The 20,194-nt window shown below is 35.6% G+C and overlaps 1 protein-coding gene across 4 annotated transcripts in view; it reads right to left on the bottom strand.

Moving 5' to 3' along the window:
- The window catches only part of RANBP17 (RAN binding protein 17), a 365,039-nt gene that overhangs the window by 69,689 nt on the left and 275,156 nt on the right, over positions 1–20,194 (bottom strand). For 2 of the 4 annotated variants that reach the window (XM_077137634.1, XM_077137635.1), the window contains exons 23-24: positions 5,364–5,578; positions 3,307–3,445 (exon numbers count right to left, since the gene is read on the bottom strand). The exons of 1 other annotated variant lie outside the window; for it this stretch is intronic. In XM_077137634.1, coding sequence (XP_076993749.1) covers positions 3,307–3,445; positions 5,364–5,578 — 354 coding nt within the window. The remainder of the gene's footprint in view (positions 1–3,306; positions 3,446–5,363; positions 5,579–20,194) is intronic. One more of the 4 variants, XM_077137636.1, reaches the window with a different exon arrangement.

The following is a 20,194-nucleotide window of genomic DNA, read 5'->3' as shown; positions in this document are numbered from 1 at the left end:
TCAGTAGCACTTGGATTAAAGCATTAAGTGTATATATTAGAAAAGCAGAAAAGGTCTAAAACTAAAGGAAGAGCAAAGAAAGCTGAAAGAAGGGAACAATAAAGATCATACTTGAAATCCATGAAAAACAGTAGAAAAATAATAGAGAGAAAAATCAATGAATCCAAAAGCTGCTTTTTTTGCTACTGATAAAATTCCAGCCAAAATGATTAAGAAAAAAAAAGAGAGGTTATCAAACTGCCAATATCAGGGATAACAAAGAAAGTAAACTGGATAATAAGGGAATACTATGAACAGCTTTATGTCAGTAAAGTTAAGTGAATTGTAGATGAAATGGACAAATTCCCTTAAAAACCTTATTTTCTCCAAGTAACACTTAAGGAGAAAAAAATAACCAGAATAGCGTTATATCATCTAAAGAAATTTAATTTGTAGTTAAAAACATTCCAACAAAGAAAACTCTTGACCTTGATGGTTTCATGGGATATTCTAATATTGAAGGAAGAAATAACAATTTTACACAAACTTTTTTTGATAAAATAGAAGACAGTATACTTCCCAACTCATTTTGTGAGGGCACTATAATGACACTACAAAAATGAAAAGTTATTAGGAGAACAGAAAATTATAGAACTATATAGAAAAACAGATAAATATACAACATGAACATGGATGCAAAAATCTGTATCAAAATTGCAGCAAACTGAATCCAGCAATATACAAACATGATAATGCATAATAACCGAGTGTGGAATGCAAGGTTGGTTTAACATTCAAATATCAATCAATGTAATTACATTATAACAATGTAATTTAATATTACAACATTAAAAAGGAAAAAAAATATAATAATCCCAGAAGATGAAGAAAAAGCATTTGATAAAATTCAACACCCATTCATGATAACACTTTAAGCAAGCTATGAAAAGAAATTCTTTCAAGAGGATGATGAGCAGCTATGAAAAGTCTACAGCTAACACCATACTGAACAGTGAAAGACTGAATGCTTTCCTCTTAACACTGGAGACAAGCTAGGATATTTGCTGTCATCACTTCTATTCAACATTGTACTGTAGGTTCTAGTCAGTGTGACATGGGAACAAAAAAAGCCATGCAGTTTGGAAAGTAAAAGTTTGTAAAACTGTATTTGCAGACACATCTATGTCAAAAATCTTAGTAAATCAACAAAAAAGTTATTAGAATAAATGAGTTTAGCAAAGCTGCAGGATATGAAATCAACATGCAAAAAAATCAATATATGCTAGCAAAGAATAATAGGAAACTGAATTTTAATACATTTACAATAGCAGAAAAAAATAAGATAGCTATAAATTAACACAATACGTGCAAGCTCCATACATTCAAAACTATAAAACACCTCTGAGAAAAGTTAAAGAGGATTAAATAAATGGAAAGACATGCCATTTTAAGGAAATGAAACACTGCATCATGTTAATATATCAATTACTCCTGAATTAGGCTACAGATTTAATGCAAGCCCAATCAAATTTCCACTACTCTTCTATTTTTTAATGGAAAATTATGAACTGAGTCCAAAATTTATATAAAAATGTAAAAAACCCAGCAAAGTCAAGAAAATTTTAAAAGATAAAAACAAAATTAGAGGGCTTACACTACCTGATTGTAGGACTTATGAAACAGGACAATACAGAATTGGCATAAGGATAAATACAACGGAGTTCTGAAATAGATCAACACACATTATCAATTGATTTTCTAAAAACAGTCAAGGTAATCCAATAGGGAAAGGATATTTTTCAACAAAAGGTGCCAGAACAAGTAAATATCCAAATGTTAAAAAAATATGTCTCGCATCACATATAAAAATTAAATTGACGGCAGGCCATGGTCGCTCAGCAGGCAGACTTCCCGCCTGCCAAGCCGGAGACTCGGGTTTGATTCCCAGTGCCTGCTCACGCAAAAAAAAAATTAAATTGAAATGGATCATAGACCTAAACATAAACTCTAAAGCTATAAAAATTCTAGAAGAAGGCATAGGAGAAAACTTTATGGCCTTGGGCTGAACAAAGATATCTTAGAATAGAAACAAAAAAAACATGAATCATACAAGAAAAAAAAGTTGGATTTCCTTAAATTTCAAAACATTTGTTCTTTGAAAGATACTGCTAAGAAAATGAAAAGACAGTCTAAGAAAACAGTTGCAAAATATATCTGATAAAGGATTCACATCCAGAATATATAGTAAACTCTTGCAACTCAATAACAAGACAATATAGTTAAAAAAAATGGGTACAAGACTTGAACAGACAGGTCACCAAAAAGATATGTGAATAGCAAATAAGCCTATGAAAAGATGTTCAACATCATTATTCATTAGTGAAATGCAAATTAAAACCGCAATGAGATTCCACTTCACATCCACCAGCTTTGCTAAAGTTAATAAGTCCGATAATAGCAAGTGTAAAGATAAGATGTGGAGCAGCTGGAATCATACATTGCTGGTGGGCACACAATGGTACAGTCACTTTGAGGAACAATTTGACAGTTTCTTACAATGTTACACATATACTTAGTAAACAACCACTAAATCCTATTCCTAGTTATTTACCCAAGAGAAATAAAAACATTTGTACACATAAATACTTATAAATGAATTTTCATAGCAACTTTATTCAAAATAGCCAAATACTAAAAACAACCTAAACGTTCCTCAGTTGGTGACTGGATAAACTAATTGTGGTAATTCATACAATGGTACCACACTCATCAGTAAAAAGCAACAAACTACTGATTTGCAAAGAAACATGGATGAATCTCAAAGCACTAGGCTAAATGAAAGAAGCCAGACACAAAAGAGTATATATTATATGATTCCATTGACATGAAATTCTATAAAAGACAAAACTACAGTGAGATAAAGTAGACAGTGGTTGCCTGGGGTTCAGGGTAAGGTTTAAAAGGGATTGATTAGTAGGGGGCATGAAGCAGCTGTCTGTGGTAATGGAAATGTTCTATATCTTGACTGTGGTGGTTCTATGACTGTATACATTTTCCAGAACTCACTGAACTGTTCACTTAAAATTAATGTATTTTATTATATGTAAATTATATCTCATTCAAGTTAATTAAAGAAATAAACTATGAATACCAAGACATTAAAAAGGGGCATGTCCTGCATGCAACGAATGGCTTTAAAATAATCTTCCAGATTTGAGTTCACAATATATTTTTCCCTTTTGTAGGATGATAATATCAATAAGCATGTCCAATAAGAGAACACAATCAAGCATATCTTCTGGAATCAGTGTCCTCTACAATCCTTACCAAGAGTAGTGAGTCCCTCTGAGACAGATGTGAGAACATACAGGAGTACAGGAGACTCTAAGTTGGTGATGAAGCTCATGTGGTCCTGGGTGAGACATTCCAGGAGTGGAAAAAAAGATTGGCTCAGTTTCCGATATTGCTACAACACAGAGATATACTAAATGTCAAGTCACAAGAAAGAAAAGACAGACACATTACAGTCCAGTGGAAACTGTCATTTATAATATCAGAAATTATAAACTTACTTAAATACTAAGTCAATAAATATATAGAACAAATGATATAATGATTCCCAATTCAGCATTTAAAGGAGTTCTGTTGGGAATCTCTTGACTTCTAGGAATCTTAATTTGGAGTTATAGCATAGTATGTTATTTCAATTTTACCTTACACAACTAACATTTAAATAGAAGTTAAAATCTCTGTGGTATGACATTCAGTAGACTATGTGAATTATTTTTCTAGACTGGAATACAGTAATACTGATCAGTGCTTAACAATAGCTAGGTCATCTTTTCTTCTAACATGAAGAAATTTTTTGATTATAATAGGATTTGGCATCATAGCCTGCTGTATTTACAAAATGCAAAGCCATCTAACTAAATCATATTTCGGTAAATGGCTTAATATTTAACATATATTACAGGTAAAATCTAAGTACTTGAGGGAGATACCTGGAAAACCTCAAGTGCAATATCAAAGAAGCACAACACTCATAAGAGAGATAAGCGAGCATTTCTTAAAGTGTGATTAAGACCACCTCCATAAGAATCACTTGGAGCGTTTGTTAAAAATGCAGTTTCCTGAGCTCCACCCCAGGGTCACTAAATGAAAGTTCTGGAGTGAGGCCCTGAAATGTGCATTTTTAACATTTACCCTAAGACAGTCAGATGTATACTCAAGTTTGAGAATCATGAACTAGAGATATCCTTGTTTATTAGAAAAAAGGCAACAGAAAAATTTCTGGAACCACAATAGTTGAGGCAGACCAAAATTGCAGGGAAGAATAACTACAAAGTGGCTCTAACAAATGACTGATCTGAATTGAGTTTCTACTGTGTCATTTCTATCACTCAGGCATAGCTTCCTATAAGCATTCCATTCTACTGCAAAGGGATTTTCCAAGGTTTTATTAAAATGACCTTGGGAAGGCAGAGGATGGTACCACTAATCCATCAGAAGATCAAAAACCACTTCTCTCATAGGCAGACTAATATCAAGGAGCAGATGAGGAAGCCTGGCCTAAGCTTGAGCATGAATTTGGGTTGTTATAAAAATGAATTACTGCAACCATGTAGGGCACAAACTGGTTTCTGTGTAATCAGGCAAAGATGTTTAAAATAATGAGTCTGATAATGGCATAGTTCAGTGGAGAGGCTTGGAAATTTGAATTTCCAACAAGCACTCCAGGTGATTCTGAGGGGCCTCTAACATCCATCATGGAATCCGGAAGGTAGAACAGAAGAGAGAGACCTAGGGATCACTTACTGTAATCTCATTTCAAAGGTGAAGGAATTGAAGCCTACAGGAATAGAGAGAGTGATTTACTTAAGGTAAATGCCTAGTGACTGGCAGAGCTGAGACAATATGCCAGGTTCCTCAACTTTCATTTCTACACTCTGTCTACTACTCCAGAATTTTAATGGAAAGAAATGTCAAACAGTAGGGGAGTAGAAAGAGCAGCATGGAAGGAAAGGGAAGATACTGCAGACAATCTTGAATTTTTCACTCAAATAAACACAGACAATTTTGCATTATAAGTATCATCGTAAGCAATTAGCTAAAATTGCTAACTACATTTTCTCTAGATACAGAACCTCCAGATGACCAATTTGTCAGAAGGTAGTGGCTGCACCACTCTAAAATGCACATTTATGTATATAAATACAGTTACTATAGCTATTCAAATTCTGTAAATTAAATCAAGTATGCTGTTTTAAAACATAAAATATTTCAATGCTATTCTAACTCCCTTTGCTTCATTATAACCATTCCAAGTCTGTGGTGGTGTAACTTCGTATTTCACAAAAATACTCCCATGATGTACGACTGCTTACTAGTAAGTCACTGTGGGACACTGATAGCAGCATTTTGACAAAGGCCTGGAGTACATTGTCAAAATGGTTGTCCCCATACAACTTGAAGACGCCAAAGCTGACATAATTTCCACACAAGGCAGATTTGAGAGCTGAATAGCAGATGGAGATGCCCTTCAGTTTCATTGGATAAATCTGATCTTTTGAGAGGCTCCCAAGGGACAGGATCTGATTACCTGTTTTAGGGTAAAAGCAGAAAGAGAAAGTGACATAAGCAGATGTAATTCAAAGCAGTTAAGGGGCATGCTATTTAACATTTTCGCTTTACTGTGAATGTTCACTTCCCTTCATCACTGTAATGAACTTGGAATTATATAAGGCAGTTTACCTTATAAATACAAAGGGCTCAAGGAAACAAATCAAGGAATTGGAAAGTTCTGCATTTTCATCTGGATGGTAATACAAGGAGGCACATAGATATGCAAAACTTCATCGAGTAGTATTCTAAAGATTAGTTAACTTTTTGTACTTTAATGTATGTATGTTATACCTCAATAAAAAGTTTTGAAAAGCAGAAGAAAATAGTCAACTTTCTAGGGGAGAAAAAAGACAACCTAGATTGAGACGTATATTATTCTCTGGGATGAACATCTTATTATATGAACTTAATCTTCAATTACTTCACATTTAGAGGAACTTTGCAGGTTTGGTATGTGAATTAAATGAAATAAGACACTTAAGTTCTTGGCATGGTACACAATAAATATTTTCTTTTTTCTCCTTAGCTCCTTTTTCAGAAGACAGCAAGAGCTGCTTGCTTTTGAAAACAACTGTACTTAAATTCTATGCTGACCATCTAAAGACAAAGCAATGTTTATATAATCACCTTAAAATTTTCTGTAATAAGCATTTACTGCCAAAATTTTCTGTTTCTGAAATGTGTAAGACACGCAACTAGGCAATACCCAAGAATGCTTTTGTAAAAAAACATGAAATCATATATGTTTCCTAGCTCTGTTTTTTCCCATTCAACAGGGTACTGCTCCTAAAATTGAAAGTAAATTCCATTTAAAAAGTTTAGAGATATATTTTTGTATGGATTTTGTACTGTGTAAACTTCTCCAAACAAGAATTAAGTTTCCTAAACCCATTCATTTCCCTGTATGATTGTGGGCTAGAATTGGCTAAATGAGAAATTTGTGCAAGATTTGGAAGATGGAAGTGAAGTAGCAGCCATGACTTTCTGAAGGTTAGAAGTGCGAGTGAGGAGAAATGCCACTGAGCTCGTTTGTCCTTGCATCTAGAACTACCAGCCTGGCTGACCAATGCCTTTTGACCAATGACTGCAGCCCACTACCACCCGCTTGGCCAAGCCCCCCTGAACCCCTTAACTTTCATGGTCCCACTCCAGCAGCTGGATGTGCCTAGTTTATAGATTTTCCTGCAAGCTCCAACTTATCCATTAATACCAGTACTTCAGGAGGGCTGATCTGTGATTGTTTTTCCAAACCTTCAACTCTTCCCCGCTTCAGATCTATTTCCCCAACTGTGACCATAATTGTACAAGGTCTAATTCCTAAAATAAATTACCCATCATATATAATGGTAACCTCATGAGTACTAACAGGTTAAGAAGCACTAATACTTCCAGCAAAACATGAAAGACAGGAACCGCCAAGGGGGGAAGGTTTCTTCTCCTTGGTCTGCCTTACTGAAAGATTTCTACATACACGTTTCTTCTTTGCATCTTTAGAAGTCCATGAAGCTTTGCTTATAATTTATTCATCTGAATGACAAACCCATTGTCTGGAAGACTCTAACATACCTTGGAATTTACTCAGTACCAAATTCTGGACCCTCTCTCATGACCTCACCTTAATTTGCCTTAGACATACGGTAAGTTAGATAAAGTTTCAATTCAACAGGACAACGTTTATTTAACAGCTACTATGTGTGAGGTGTTGGGATAAACAAATGAATAAAATAAAATTTCTGCTCAGAGGGAGTTCAGTCTGATGGGGGAAACAGATTTGTAAATAAAGATTATACAATAATAAATAATAATATAATATGACAAATGCTATCAGAGAGGTGGGTCAAGATGTTATGAGAATAAAAAAATAGACTAACTGCTTCGTCAGGAAGGTAATGGGGAAAGGATTCAGGAAACAGGTTTCTTTTGAAGGATCAATTATGGAATCCCAGGTAGACTTGGAGGAAGATCAAGTGCACAGGCACGGAGGGCTAAGAAAGCAGGATACTGCATGAGAAGACAGTTCTCAACCATGTTTTCTACCTTTGCCTCAAATTTAACTTAAAGAAAGGCAGATATCCTTCCTACCTTTAACCCCTGAACAACAGCACCACTTCCATGTGATGAAAAGAGCTAGAATACTTTTGGAAAGTGATGTTTATACATTTTGGGTTTGCTGGGGAGGTCAAGGTCAAGGGAGCAGGCTGGGTCATCTTTTTTTTTTTTTAATGCTGATGTCCTTATGGGGGATGTAAAAGTCCTATATTCTGCAGCAAAAGATGGAATAGGCAGACCAAGAAACTGTGATGGGGGAAAAACCTGATAGTAACAATGGGATAATCTATCATCAAGAAGGATTAGTTATTTAGAATTGCAACTTTTATCTCTACATTAAAGTTGTAATTTGGCAGACACGTCTTGCATTTTGGACTATGTTAGACACATGTGTATTAGTTAATATAGTAATTATTATACCTTGCAACAGTAGATAATACTTTTGAAATAGGAAACCATACCTCATTTTGCTCAAGTGCCTCAGCTAAATCGTTGACCATTATATTCCAGGGTGGCTATAAAAGACTACAGAAGGTTTGGCCCAGGCATCGTTTATTCACTTCAATTTAAACTGTAACATTCAATAACACTTACTGAAATTGGAAGCTTTGCCCTCAAAAAGCTTAAAACTTGGCAGTCAGACTCACTGTTATCAAAAGTGATAAGGTTGAGATTTGGTTTGGTTTTGACAATTTTCCTTGCCTATCCCTGCTTCATTCTGCCCTTGCAAAGTCCCAACTCCTTCCTTCCCAGCACTTTCTTCTTAAGAGGGAGATCTATAATACAATGATGGACAGCAGGGAGGTGGTTGGTGCCATCTCAGGATGGCAGCCACTGAAACCACTAACAGTTGCCAATTGGCTACTACTATCAGCAACACAAAAGGAAAAGATACTTTCCTTAATGAAATAAAACAGACTTTCAAAGGTTAGTACTAAAAGGAAGATCTCTAGTTATTTCCTACTTACTGCATCTGTCATAACTGAGGACAGGGAGAAGAGGTGCTGTTACATTCTGGGTAAGATGGATATTGAAGTTATGTTGGGGGTCAAGGGAAAGGAATGCTGTGAATTTATTGGGAAACTTGGCCAAAGGCCACAACAAGGAAATGGAGGCATGAGGGTGATGGAGTTCCCATTCTTACTCCTGTACATGCTGCTGCACTAAAAGAAATTTCACTAAATAATAAAGGAAAACAACTGGGAAATAAGTACAGAGGACCCTTGTTCTAGATAATTTGGTTTATTAGAAATACCTCCTTCATTATTCGTTTTTATTAATTGCTTGATTTCCTCTTTCCTAACCTTTACTCTTTCTCTTCGTTGGTGAGGTCTTTTTATTTTTTTGGCTTCCAGCATGCAGAAGTACCCTTTTAGAGAACTCTCACAATGCAGATTCAAAGAAGGATACATACACACATACACAGAGTACAAAGAGAGTAAGAGAGAGAAGCAAAACTCCTCTCTTGTTCATCTGAGATCCATTTTCAGGTCTTTTATTTATTTATTTATTTTTTACTTTTTTTTCCCCCATGAGATCCCACCTCTTCCATGGATGACTGGCTCCAGAATTCCTCCCCTCCAGAAAAGACTCCCTATACCTAAAGAGAGATGGTCTTTCTTTACAGGCCTCAGCTGGAGAATTTATATAATAAGGCAATACTCTAACAGAAGAGAAAGATAATAGTGCATAAAGTAGTGACTAACAGGTGGGTTTTTGAGTTATAATGACCTGGGTTTGAATCCCAGATCTTTTTTTTTTTACTACCTGGGTATCTTGAGTAGATTACTTAACCTTTATAAGTCCATTTCCTCATCTATAAAATAAGGATAACAACAGTTCCTATAACTCACAAGGCTTTTATGTGGTGTAAAGAAGACAGCATATGTAAAGTGCTCACTACAGTAAGTGGCACAGTGCTCTATAAATGTAATCTACCTATCTGTTTTTCCAATCTAATAGCCTGTAAGCTCGCACTTGGAAGAACCTTGGTCTGGACAAGAGGAGGAGGCGAAGATGTGTGTGTGTGTGTGATGTAGAATGATGCCACTTCCTTTACATAATTCAAAGTAAAGTCAAGACTGTATTATTTGGATTGACGTCCCTCTATTCTTTCAATAGGGAATTAGCTGTAGTTAGCCTGTTGACTCACATCTCACCAGTTCTCTGTGCTTTCAAATGAATACTCGGAAAAATGGTGCAAGGGACAAGATACACTATAACAGTATGTTGTACCAGAAGGAACCAACAGTACGAACAATCTTATTTCCTGGCTTATAAAGCCATCTACTATATTGATTACCTTTCTGTTTCCCTTTTAATCTCTAAAATATTAAGGTGAATTTGATATTTAGCTGACAGATCTATAGGTTGAATGTCTTCATTCAATCTCGGAACAATTATGGGAAGAGAACTGCAGCTTGCTGACATTCCTCTACTTTAGGTCACTCAAACACCATCTCTGCAAATCAGCTAACGCCCCCCGGGTGTGAATGGTTTGGGACAAAATTGAAGCTATGCGTACTGGAAGGGAGTATAATGTGGAATGTAATATTTACCTTTCAGATTGAAAAAAATTAAAATGATGCAGTACTTATAAGGCTGTGGTAAGTTAAGCAGATTGTTGGGAATGTATATCAGTATAACTTTTCTGGAGAACAATTTGTTAATATTTATTTAAAAATCTTAAAGGTATGTGTAAATCCACTTCTGGGAATATAATCTAAAAAGAGACTTTTGTTACTATATCTACTAGATCTGCACTAACATACACTGTCTCTATGTATGTGTAACAGCCAATTCCTTAACACATTCAGCTAGATCGCATTTCCTCTCACCGGCTTAAGGACAAAGTATCAATAGTTTTCTCTCTTATTCAATCACTTTTGTGTGTGTGCTATTTGTGGTGGCTTAGCCGTACATACCCTAGAAAAACATGCTCTTTTCTTAATTTGTTTGGGAACAATGACCTGTTTTCCTTCCAATATTTCCCTCCTGGAATAGGAATGTTTATTTTATGCCTGTCCCTTCACTGTATATTAGAAGCACATAACTTGTTTTCTAGGTTTCAGAGGTCCACAGACAGAGGAATTGTGCCCCATGACAGACCACACCTAAGAACGGATTTTGATGAAACTTTGTATATAGCATTGCTACTGAAATGACTTAAAACTTTTGGTATGTTGTGATGGAATGGATGTATTTTGCACGTGGAAAGATCATGTCTTTTGGGGGTTCAGAGGGTGTCTTGGAACTATGTACCCAGAAAAACATGTACTTAATCCATTCCTGTGGTGTGAACCCATTGTAAATACCACCTTCTTAAGAAAAAATTCAACTACATTTTTATTTCTTAGCACAAAGAATTTGGAAAAAATGAAATGGAAATTCCATTTACAATAGTTTCAAAATATAAAATACACAGGAACAAATTTAACAAAAACATAGGCAACACATTTTCATTAAAAATCACATAGTACTGGGCAGGCCACGGTGGCTCAGCGGCAAGAACGCTTGCCTGCCATGCCAGAGGACCCGGGTTCGATTCCTGGTGCCCGCCCATGTTAAAAAAAAAAAATCACGTAGTACTGATAGGAGAAATTAAAGAACACCTAACACTTAAAAATAATGGAGAGTTATTTTATTTTCCAGGAAAGGAAAATATAATAGGGTAATTATTCCTAAGCCTAATCTCAAATCCAATGCCATTCCAGTATATATCTAGTAACCTTTGGTAAAGAAATTGGTACTCTAATTGTAGCATTTATTAGAACTACAAAGAACTTACAACCTATAGGTTATACGCCCCAAAATCTTGACTAAAAACCAAAGTTAGAAGATTCTGATTGGTATTAAAATATACTATAAAGGTACAATCATAAGTCAGCATGGTATTGGCATGAGGATAAAGCTAGATAGAATAAAACAGAGAGTTAAGAAATTGACAAATATTTACATGAGCATTTGTTCTTTGAAAAATACACAAATGTGATTTAATGGGAAAAAGTTTTTTTCACCAAATAATCACAGAAAACTGGGTATCCATATGAAGAAAATGAACAGATAAACCTGGAATATACTATTGTGTCTGTAAGTATATAGTCAAAGATGAGTGGAGCATATGAAAAGTCAAAAGCCAGCTTGAAAGGAGCTTCTACTGGTGGAATGTGGAAAAATTTGATCATTCAAATAAATAGTGATGGCAGTGGATTATAACCCATTGAATAATATAGGAGTAAAAAGATTCATTTGAATACAAATAAACACATGTATAAATAAAAATCAACAAACCAAAGCTCTGTATTATAGTAGAATGATAAGTTTAGAAAAATTAGCTTGACAGGACCCGTTGATGAGGTTACTTGAGTTAAGATGTGGCCCAAATGAATAAGCATGAATCTTAATCTTATTACTGGAGTCCTTTATAAGTTCATAAACATACTCTGTGTGTTTCTCTCACACACAAAGAGAGAAAGCCATGGGAAGAAACTGGAAGTCAACAGAATCCAGCGAAGTCAGGAGAGACTGCCATATAACAGAAAGGCCAAGGGACTAAGGGATTGCCAGCAGCCAGAACTGAAATGCCAATCTTTGGGGAAGGAAGCATTGTCTTACTGCAGCCTTGGTTTTGGACTTCTCCTTGCCTCAAAACTGAACCAATGACTTCCCACTGTATAAGACAACCCATTTTTTATGGTATTTGTTTCAGAAGCTGGGAAACTCTCATCAGCACACAAGTCATGCTATTATTTTTTCCATTAAAAAAAAAAAAATACCTTCTCTTGACCCCACCTCTCTTGCTAGATACTGTTCCCCTTTGCAACAAAACTTCTCAAAGAATTATCTATATTCACTGCCTTCATTTCCTTTCCTCTGATTCTCTTTTAAATACACTCCACTGAAACGGCTCTTTTGGTTACCAAATACCTTCAGTTGTTAAATGCGATGGTTGATTCTCAGTCCCGGTCTTACTTGATTCATTGACAGCTTTTGACATAGTTTACTCCAGCGACTCCTTCTTGTTTTCAAGAATACCACGCTCTCATAGATTTCCATTTGTTCCTTCTCACTCTCCTTTGATGGCTGCTTCTCTTTTCCTAACACTGAGTATCCCAGGGGCCCCATCCTAAGTGTTCTTTGTCTCTATTTATAGTCAACCCCCTTGATAATATTATCTAGTTTCGTGGCTTTAAATACCATTTAAAGGTCAATGACTCCCATATGTTTCTCTATTCCAGACATCTCTTCTAAAATCTAGACTTGTATATTCAACTTTATGCAACATCTTCATTTGTATGTCTAATAAATGTCTCAAGCTCCCAACATAATAAAAAGGGAACTCTGATCACTCCCACATCCATCTGCATCCTTTTCCAAATCAGTTTTTCGCAACTTCGTCCTTCCAGTTGATTAATGCCAAAAATCCCCTAACTCGTCTCTTTATTTCATACTATATATCCAATCCTTCGGGAAATTTGATTGGTTTTACCTTCAATATATCCAGAATATACCCAGAATACACACATCTATATATAATTCAACCACTCCTTGCAACCACTGTAATCACCTTGGTCAAAGCCAACATCAAATTTTGCCTGGATGACTGCAATATTTCCCTACCCAATCTCTGGGCGTGTACCTTTAATCCTCTATAATCTAATCCAGCACCAAGAATGGTCTTTTAAAAACTTATGTTGGGTTATTTTACTCCTTTGCTCAAAACACTCTAATCGTCTTGTCTTTCATTCAGAGTTAAAGTCGAAGTCCTGACAATGGTCTACAGGCCCTATATGACAGTGCTCTTGTTTTTCTCCTTTTTATTCACTCTGCTCCAGCTACTGGACTCCTTGCTGTTCTTCAGACATGCCATATTTACTCCTGCCTCAGGACCTTAACACTTGCTTTCCTTTGGTCTGAAATGCTCTTCCCCAAAATATCTGCATAACTAACTCCGACATCTTCTTCAAGTCTTTGCTTAAATGTCATTTTCTTTATGAGGCCTACCTTGACCACCCTTTTTTAATACTGGAACATGTTCCCCAATTCCTGATACTTCTGATGCCCTAAAATTTGACCTACTTTCTTTTTTTTTTCCCCAAGGCAGTTACTGCCTTTTAATATAGTAGACAAATTATTTTGCTGTTTTGTTCACTGATATATCCAAAGAGTTTAGAACAGCTCCTGCTGCTCTCAATATACATTTGTTAAATGAATGATGTTCAGAAAGCTGAATGTACAAGGCTATTTGCCGAAATACTGTGTATGACAGTAAAAAATTAGAAACAACTTAAATACTCATCAAAAGAGGAATGAATTAAAGTACGACCATGAAACAGAATATTGTATAGCTATTTCAAAAGATGAGATAGGTTTATACATATATTAGAATGGACAGAAGGCCATGATATAAGTTAAAAAATCAAATTACAGAATAGCAAGAACATTATGATGCCACTTTTGGAAAAATATATGTACATGTATATTTATATACCTAAAAACTATGGAAGGGGACATACTAAACTGCTAACAATGATTATCTTTGGGTGACAGAAGAATGGCGGATTTTCACTTTCTACAGGTTATATTGCCAGATATTTTTCCTCAAGAGACTGTTATTCTATCATTTGAAAAAAGCAAAAAAGAAAAAGAAAAAGAAATTTCTATTTTAGAAGAAAAAAGATGAGAAAGAAAATGATGGTTATGGAACAATATGATAGAAAAGGATATGATAGTACAAGTGACTCCCAGCTATATACTTAGGGTGATTCCCTCCTGCTGGGGTTACAAACCTTCCCTAACTTTATGGCATGAGTCAGTGATACAGGAGACAGAATTTCAGCATTGCTAAACATGTAATATGGCATCAGAACTTTCAAAGTAATGTTGCCCAATAATTTAGTTACAAATTTAAGGATACTTTCTTGCCTTTTTTGAATACAAGACTTCACATAGGTTATTCTATAAGCAATTAGTGAAGATCAAAATATTTAAAGAAATTAACTTACAAGCTAATATATCAAACGAGTTCACTTTTTTCTGTGGTTTCTCTCAAATATTACCACACATATACAAATTTTGTATTACCTACAGCATAGATACAATTTTGAATTCTAAGTTTACACAGCATTATACATAAGCATTTCCAGAAAGATAGGTACTCTTAAAATATAATTTTTAATGGCTACAAATTTTTCCATTGAGTTGGTATGTCCTTAAGCATTTTAATATTTTGAGCCATGTTGTTTGTTTTTCACAATTATGAATAATGTTACAACAAAGGTCTTTATGAAGTTAGTTGCCTTCTATTTTTGGATTACTTCTTTAGAAGAAAAGATAGAAATGTGGGTTCTACAAAGGCATGACTATTTTCATGGTTTTTACTCTTTCATTGAGTCATACCAAGTAACTGAAAGAAAACAGAGAAAAAAGAAGCAATTTCCAATATTGAAAGGTTAAAGAGTACTGTGTAATCATATATATACTTTTTCTTTTTAGTTGAAGGAAATTTTAACTAAATGTGCAATCATAACTAAATGTGCAATCATTAGGTCGCAGCTGTTATCAAAGCCTATTTTCTGTTTATTTAGTCTCAGTCAGATGCAACCACTTCTTTTTTAAAATTTTTTTTTATTTTTTGCATGGGCAGGCACCAGGAATCGAAGCTGGGTCTCTGGTATGGCAGGCGAGAACTGTGCCTGCTGAGCCACCGTGGCCCGCCCTACAACCACTTCTTGAGTGATCTCATGTGCACACTATAGGATTAGGTGTTGGGGCAAGCCTGGTCCCAGGTTGAATAACAACAAAAAGAAAATCATTGTTTGAGGCTGCCAAGGATCATATGTATGTTCTTGGAGAAGTATTTAGTGTAAAAAGAGTAAACATTTTTCTATAAATTCCAAGAAGTAGTATAGTTTTCTTTGTGTAATAATAGACTTTTAGTGATATTGTGTTATTACGTAGGAGAGAATCATGTTTTGACCATGAAGAAGGGTTGACATAAATTATTGTTAGCTTGGTATGCCAATCTCAATGACTAATTCTGGCTCCCCTCTCTTCTGGTTTTGCATTCGATGATCCACTTACCACAACCTTATCAAAGTGGTTTTTCAAAAATACAAATATGATCACACCACTTTGTTTAAAACAGGTCAGTATTTTCCTTAACTACAGTATATCCTTAAGGATAAATTTCTAATTCCTTAGTTTGACAAAGAAGTTTCTTCATAATAGGTCCTCCTATCTCTAACTTCATCACCTAAAACTCCTTAATATTTGTTTTTTCTCCAGAAATTTTGAAATCTAGCAGTTTCATAACAGAAGATGCTGTTACATTTATGTGCTTATGTATAAGCTATTCTCTGCTTGGAATGTTTGTCACAAACTTTTGGGCCCTTTTCGTATTTCTTTAAGAAATACTGCCTTCTCTGACCCCTCAGTTTGAGTCAGAAGCCTCTTCTGGGCTCCCATAACACTCTTTATACTTCTCTATAAAGAGTGTATAAATATAATTTATACATCATAATTCTTAGTTTACTTGTCGGAATCCCCTACTGAACTCAAGTTTCTTAAGGTAAGAATCAGTTAAAAACTTACATCTTATTTATCTTTCTATCCCTTGTTAACTCTTACAGTACCAGAAAAATAGTAAATATTCAATAAATGTTAGCTGGATGGATGAAGGAATCCACTGAATTCTAAGCACTTCTTCAGAAATCACCCTCACTCATAAAATGCTGGCCTGCATTCCTAAGGTGCCATATGTGTGGCGATAGAAGGAGTCTCTCGATGACCAGAAGCCTCCTTGGTTCAATGTGGAGTGCACGCCTCACTACCTTGCCTTTGTGAGCTGTCTGATCCAGGTCTGGGGATGCTTAGGGTACTGATCACCCCACTGCCGTCACAAGGTTTTTGTGGGCTTTCCTCTATCACTTTGCTATTATACATCCCCAGCCAAGTTTCTGATAAGATTTAAGGCCATATTTGTTTTGGCTAATCTATTTTTAAGAACTGTTATTTCTTGGGGACATTTTATTAATTGTCTATTTATTTCAACTATACATTCGTTAGCCATTTGCTTCGAACTATTTTAACATAAGTTTGCAATCAAATCCTTCATTCTTATGCTTCTAACAGTATATGCTAGCAATTTTCGAGTTTTTTAGAAAAATTTTAGCAGTCGAAGCTTTTACAAACAAGGCTAGTGCAACTATACAGTTAGGTGGTCTTGGTCAAAGTGGCAGCTGGTTCCCCTCCCTTCTACCCCCCGCAGGGCCTCCATGGCACTTTCACAGTCCTCTGGGCTCGGCAAGACACAGTTTGAAAACCTCTGCTCTTGTATCTAGGTCACAATAAGTAATAGTGGCTTTCACAACACTTTACAAATCCAATTTATGTATATTATTAAGTTATACCTTAAATGCACCTGGAGCATATGCTAACTACTTAAAAGAACTCTAATGTAAATTCTTATGGATAAATGAACAATGATAGCCTGTTCTATCCATTTTTAAGATTTAGATTTTCACGTATTGAGTACCTATGGAAATAACTGTTCCATTTTAGCCAGCTTTATGAAAACAATCACTATTTATCCCTTCTGTGCACTCTTCAACCAACAGATGTCACTAAAGATACCAGCACCCAGAAGCACAGCGAAGAAAAGATTAGACAAATGGAAACTGAGCATAAAAAACATCTAGTTCTTGAAACTGAGAAGTAGGTTTCCAAAGTAATAACATTTATTACACTGCATGCAACATTTTAACCAAAAATTTAGGGAAGAAATTTCTTTTATTAAGTTGCTCAGGCTGAATGGATCATAGTACTAAGTTTTGAAATACATGTTCTTGAAGCAATTTAAAACTCATTAGAAATAATAGGCTTGAGCTAGTAGAAAATGTGGTAAAATTTAATCCTCATCCAAATGTTACCTGGGCTGTACAAACAGGAAATTGTTTTGTGCTACTGTGGCTAACCTCATCGCTGACCCTGAGCTGTAATGGCGAGAGCAGCTGAGAGCTGAAGCAAAATTAAAAACTTACATCAAAGTATATCATGACAGAATGTAGATAAATAAAACAGCATATCAAAAGTATTATTTTTCTGCCGGTCTCATAGAGCAGCAAGGTGGAAGTATTCTACAGAAGGTATAGCAAACCAGGTGCATTTGGAAATGAGTCTTTCCCCTCTGCACCACCCACGAGAGGCGAGGAGAGCTAAAACCTTGTGGGATAGGGACAGACGGGATCATAGAATGTTCTGGCCTCTTTCCTCCATAGGCGTCCCCCTCCTTCAATTTGGCTTACCAAAGAAACAAATAATGCTGGCTCTTCCGTGTCCTCCTAATCACTCTTTCCCTTATCTTCCAGATTCCAGGATGACCACCACAGGGATCTCCCTCCAGGAAGCATATAAGAATTTCCAGAGGTAAAAGCATGGGTAGTAAAACATCACAGAAGTAAATACTGACAAAATTTGCTTCACTGATGGGGCCAGAATGGGAATCGGTGGGTTGAGAGACATTTTTCTATAGCTCTATGCAAAGTGCAGTGTCAAAATAACTGGTGACACAGTTAAAGGGCATTTTCCCACTGAACCTTTGATTTCCCTGAAGTTTTGGGATAAAAATAACTGTACTTTAAGGAACAGCACTTTATCATAAACATCCAAAGTACAATCTTCCTGTGGCAACTTCTAAGATGCAATAAGGAACATAGAAAGACAGACATTGAATGAAATCCCAATTCAACTACCTGCTAACTGTGTAATATTTGGGAAGTTTCTTACGTTACATTTTGAGCATCAGTTTCTTCATAATGGTGATCATTGTAGCTAACTGGCTGGGGGCTTCACATACATTATTTAAGAGAATACTCACAACCACCTTATAAGGTAGGTATTATTTTCTGTTTAACAGGGAGCAGACACACAGAAAGCATAAGCAACCAGATAATAACACAGTCATTGAGGGCTCTTCTGAGCACTCAACGAGCCAATGAATGTCAAATGGTCTCGTATAGGAACAGAAAGATAAGAGCTGATTAAAAAAATGGAAGCTACTATTATTATTCCAATTTTAAGAGGACAGCGTTACTCATGTCTCTTGGTTTTTCTTTAGTGCAAGAAAACTCCTTACTGACTTTTCTTCCCAAGAATGTTTTTGAAAATTTTTAAATTCTCCTTTACCTTTCTTCTCTTTTTCCTTCCCTACTTGTTTTCCCCCCGTCTTCTTTTCTTTTTCTTCCAATGTAATCCTCACATAGTTATTTTTCTTTACTTTTGCTGTAATGCCTTTGTCTATGTCAGACAACCTGTTAGGGAATCAGATGGCTTTTTAAAATCATTTATTTATTTATTTTTGGATGGTTTAAAAAAAAAAATTTTATTGAGAAATCTTCACACACCCATAAAGTCCAACCATATTATACAAACAATGGTTCACAATATCATCACATAGTTGTCATTTTCAGTACATTTGCGTCACTCCAGTAAAAGAAATAGAAAAAAAAAAGAACTCATACATTCCAGACCCCTTCCCTCCCTCTCACTGACCCACAGTTATTTAATCTACCTAATTTTTACCCTTTAGACTGCATGGCTTTTGAAGCCCATATATCTGGCACTGTTCTGTGAGATTTCTTTCAGTTTGTTGGGCATACATTCTGTCCTACAGATCCAGTGATACTGGAAGAGAAAGAGGTTTACTGCTATTATCTGTCCCATTGCATAGTTAATAAGCCCCAAAGGTAAAACTACATCTAGTGGAAGAAACTACATTCAGGAAAAGGGGCAGGAAAGATAGACTTGTGATTGACAATAGGGATCTAACATTTGTATAGCTAAAGCTTTATCTATTACCAAGAGATTATTATACAGGTATTGTTTCATGATAGGAATTATTGTTTCCTTTCAAGAAGTGAGGAAATAGAAACTCAACACTGGTTACAGGCAGAAGGAAGGAGGACAGGCATTCCTGAACGAAAAAGTGATGTGGGTCAGCACACACCCTTCTGAGAAAGCCTGGCTCGGTGAATACAAGAGAAAGACTCTGGATCAAGGAAAGGTGTATCAGTGAGTATCTCTTCCAGGTCATACCCTATGCCAGGCCCTTTACTGATAGTCTCGATTAATTCCTCTAATCCTAAATAGGCTGGCAGTCAGTAGGCATTTATTATTCTCAATTTTATACGGGAGAGAACTAGGCATAAAGGAGTGAGTGGCTTAGCCAAAGGTCATGGAGTGGTAAGGGTTGATACTAGGATTCAAACAGAACTTTCAATCTCTAAACCTGTGCTTTTTCTAAGATATCATGCTGCTTTTGAAAAAGGTCCAGTCACATATCTTAGCATGATAAGACACTGAAAGAAATAAGATATACAGTAGAAATGAGGCAACCTATATTTGGAGTATTTAAAAAGGGGTCCATTTGTACCTTTAGGTGGCGAAGTATTTCTATTTAATATCATTGTCAATTTTACTGATCTTTTCAAAGAACCAACTTTTGATTTTGTTGATTTTATTTTACATCATTGTAATGTGTCTGTTT

The sequence above is a fragment of the Tamandua tetradactyla genome, chromosome 20, assembly GCF_023851605.1.
Source record: "Tamandua tetradactyla isolate mTamTet1 chromosome 20, mTamTet1.pri, whole genome shotgun sequence".
NCBI lineage: Eukaryota > Metazoa > Chordata > Mammalia > Pilosa > Myrmecophagidae > Tamandua > Tamandua tetradactyla.
This window is presented reverse-complemented; position numbering and strand designations above follow the sequence as displayed.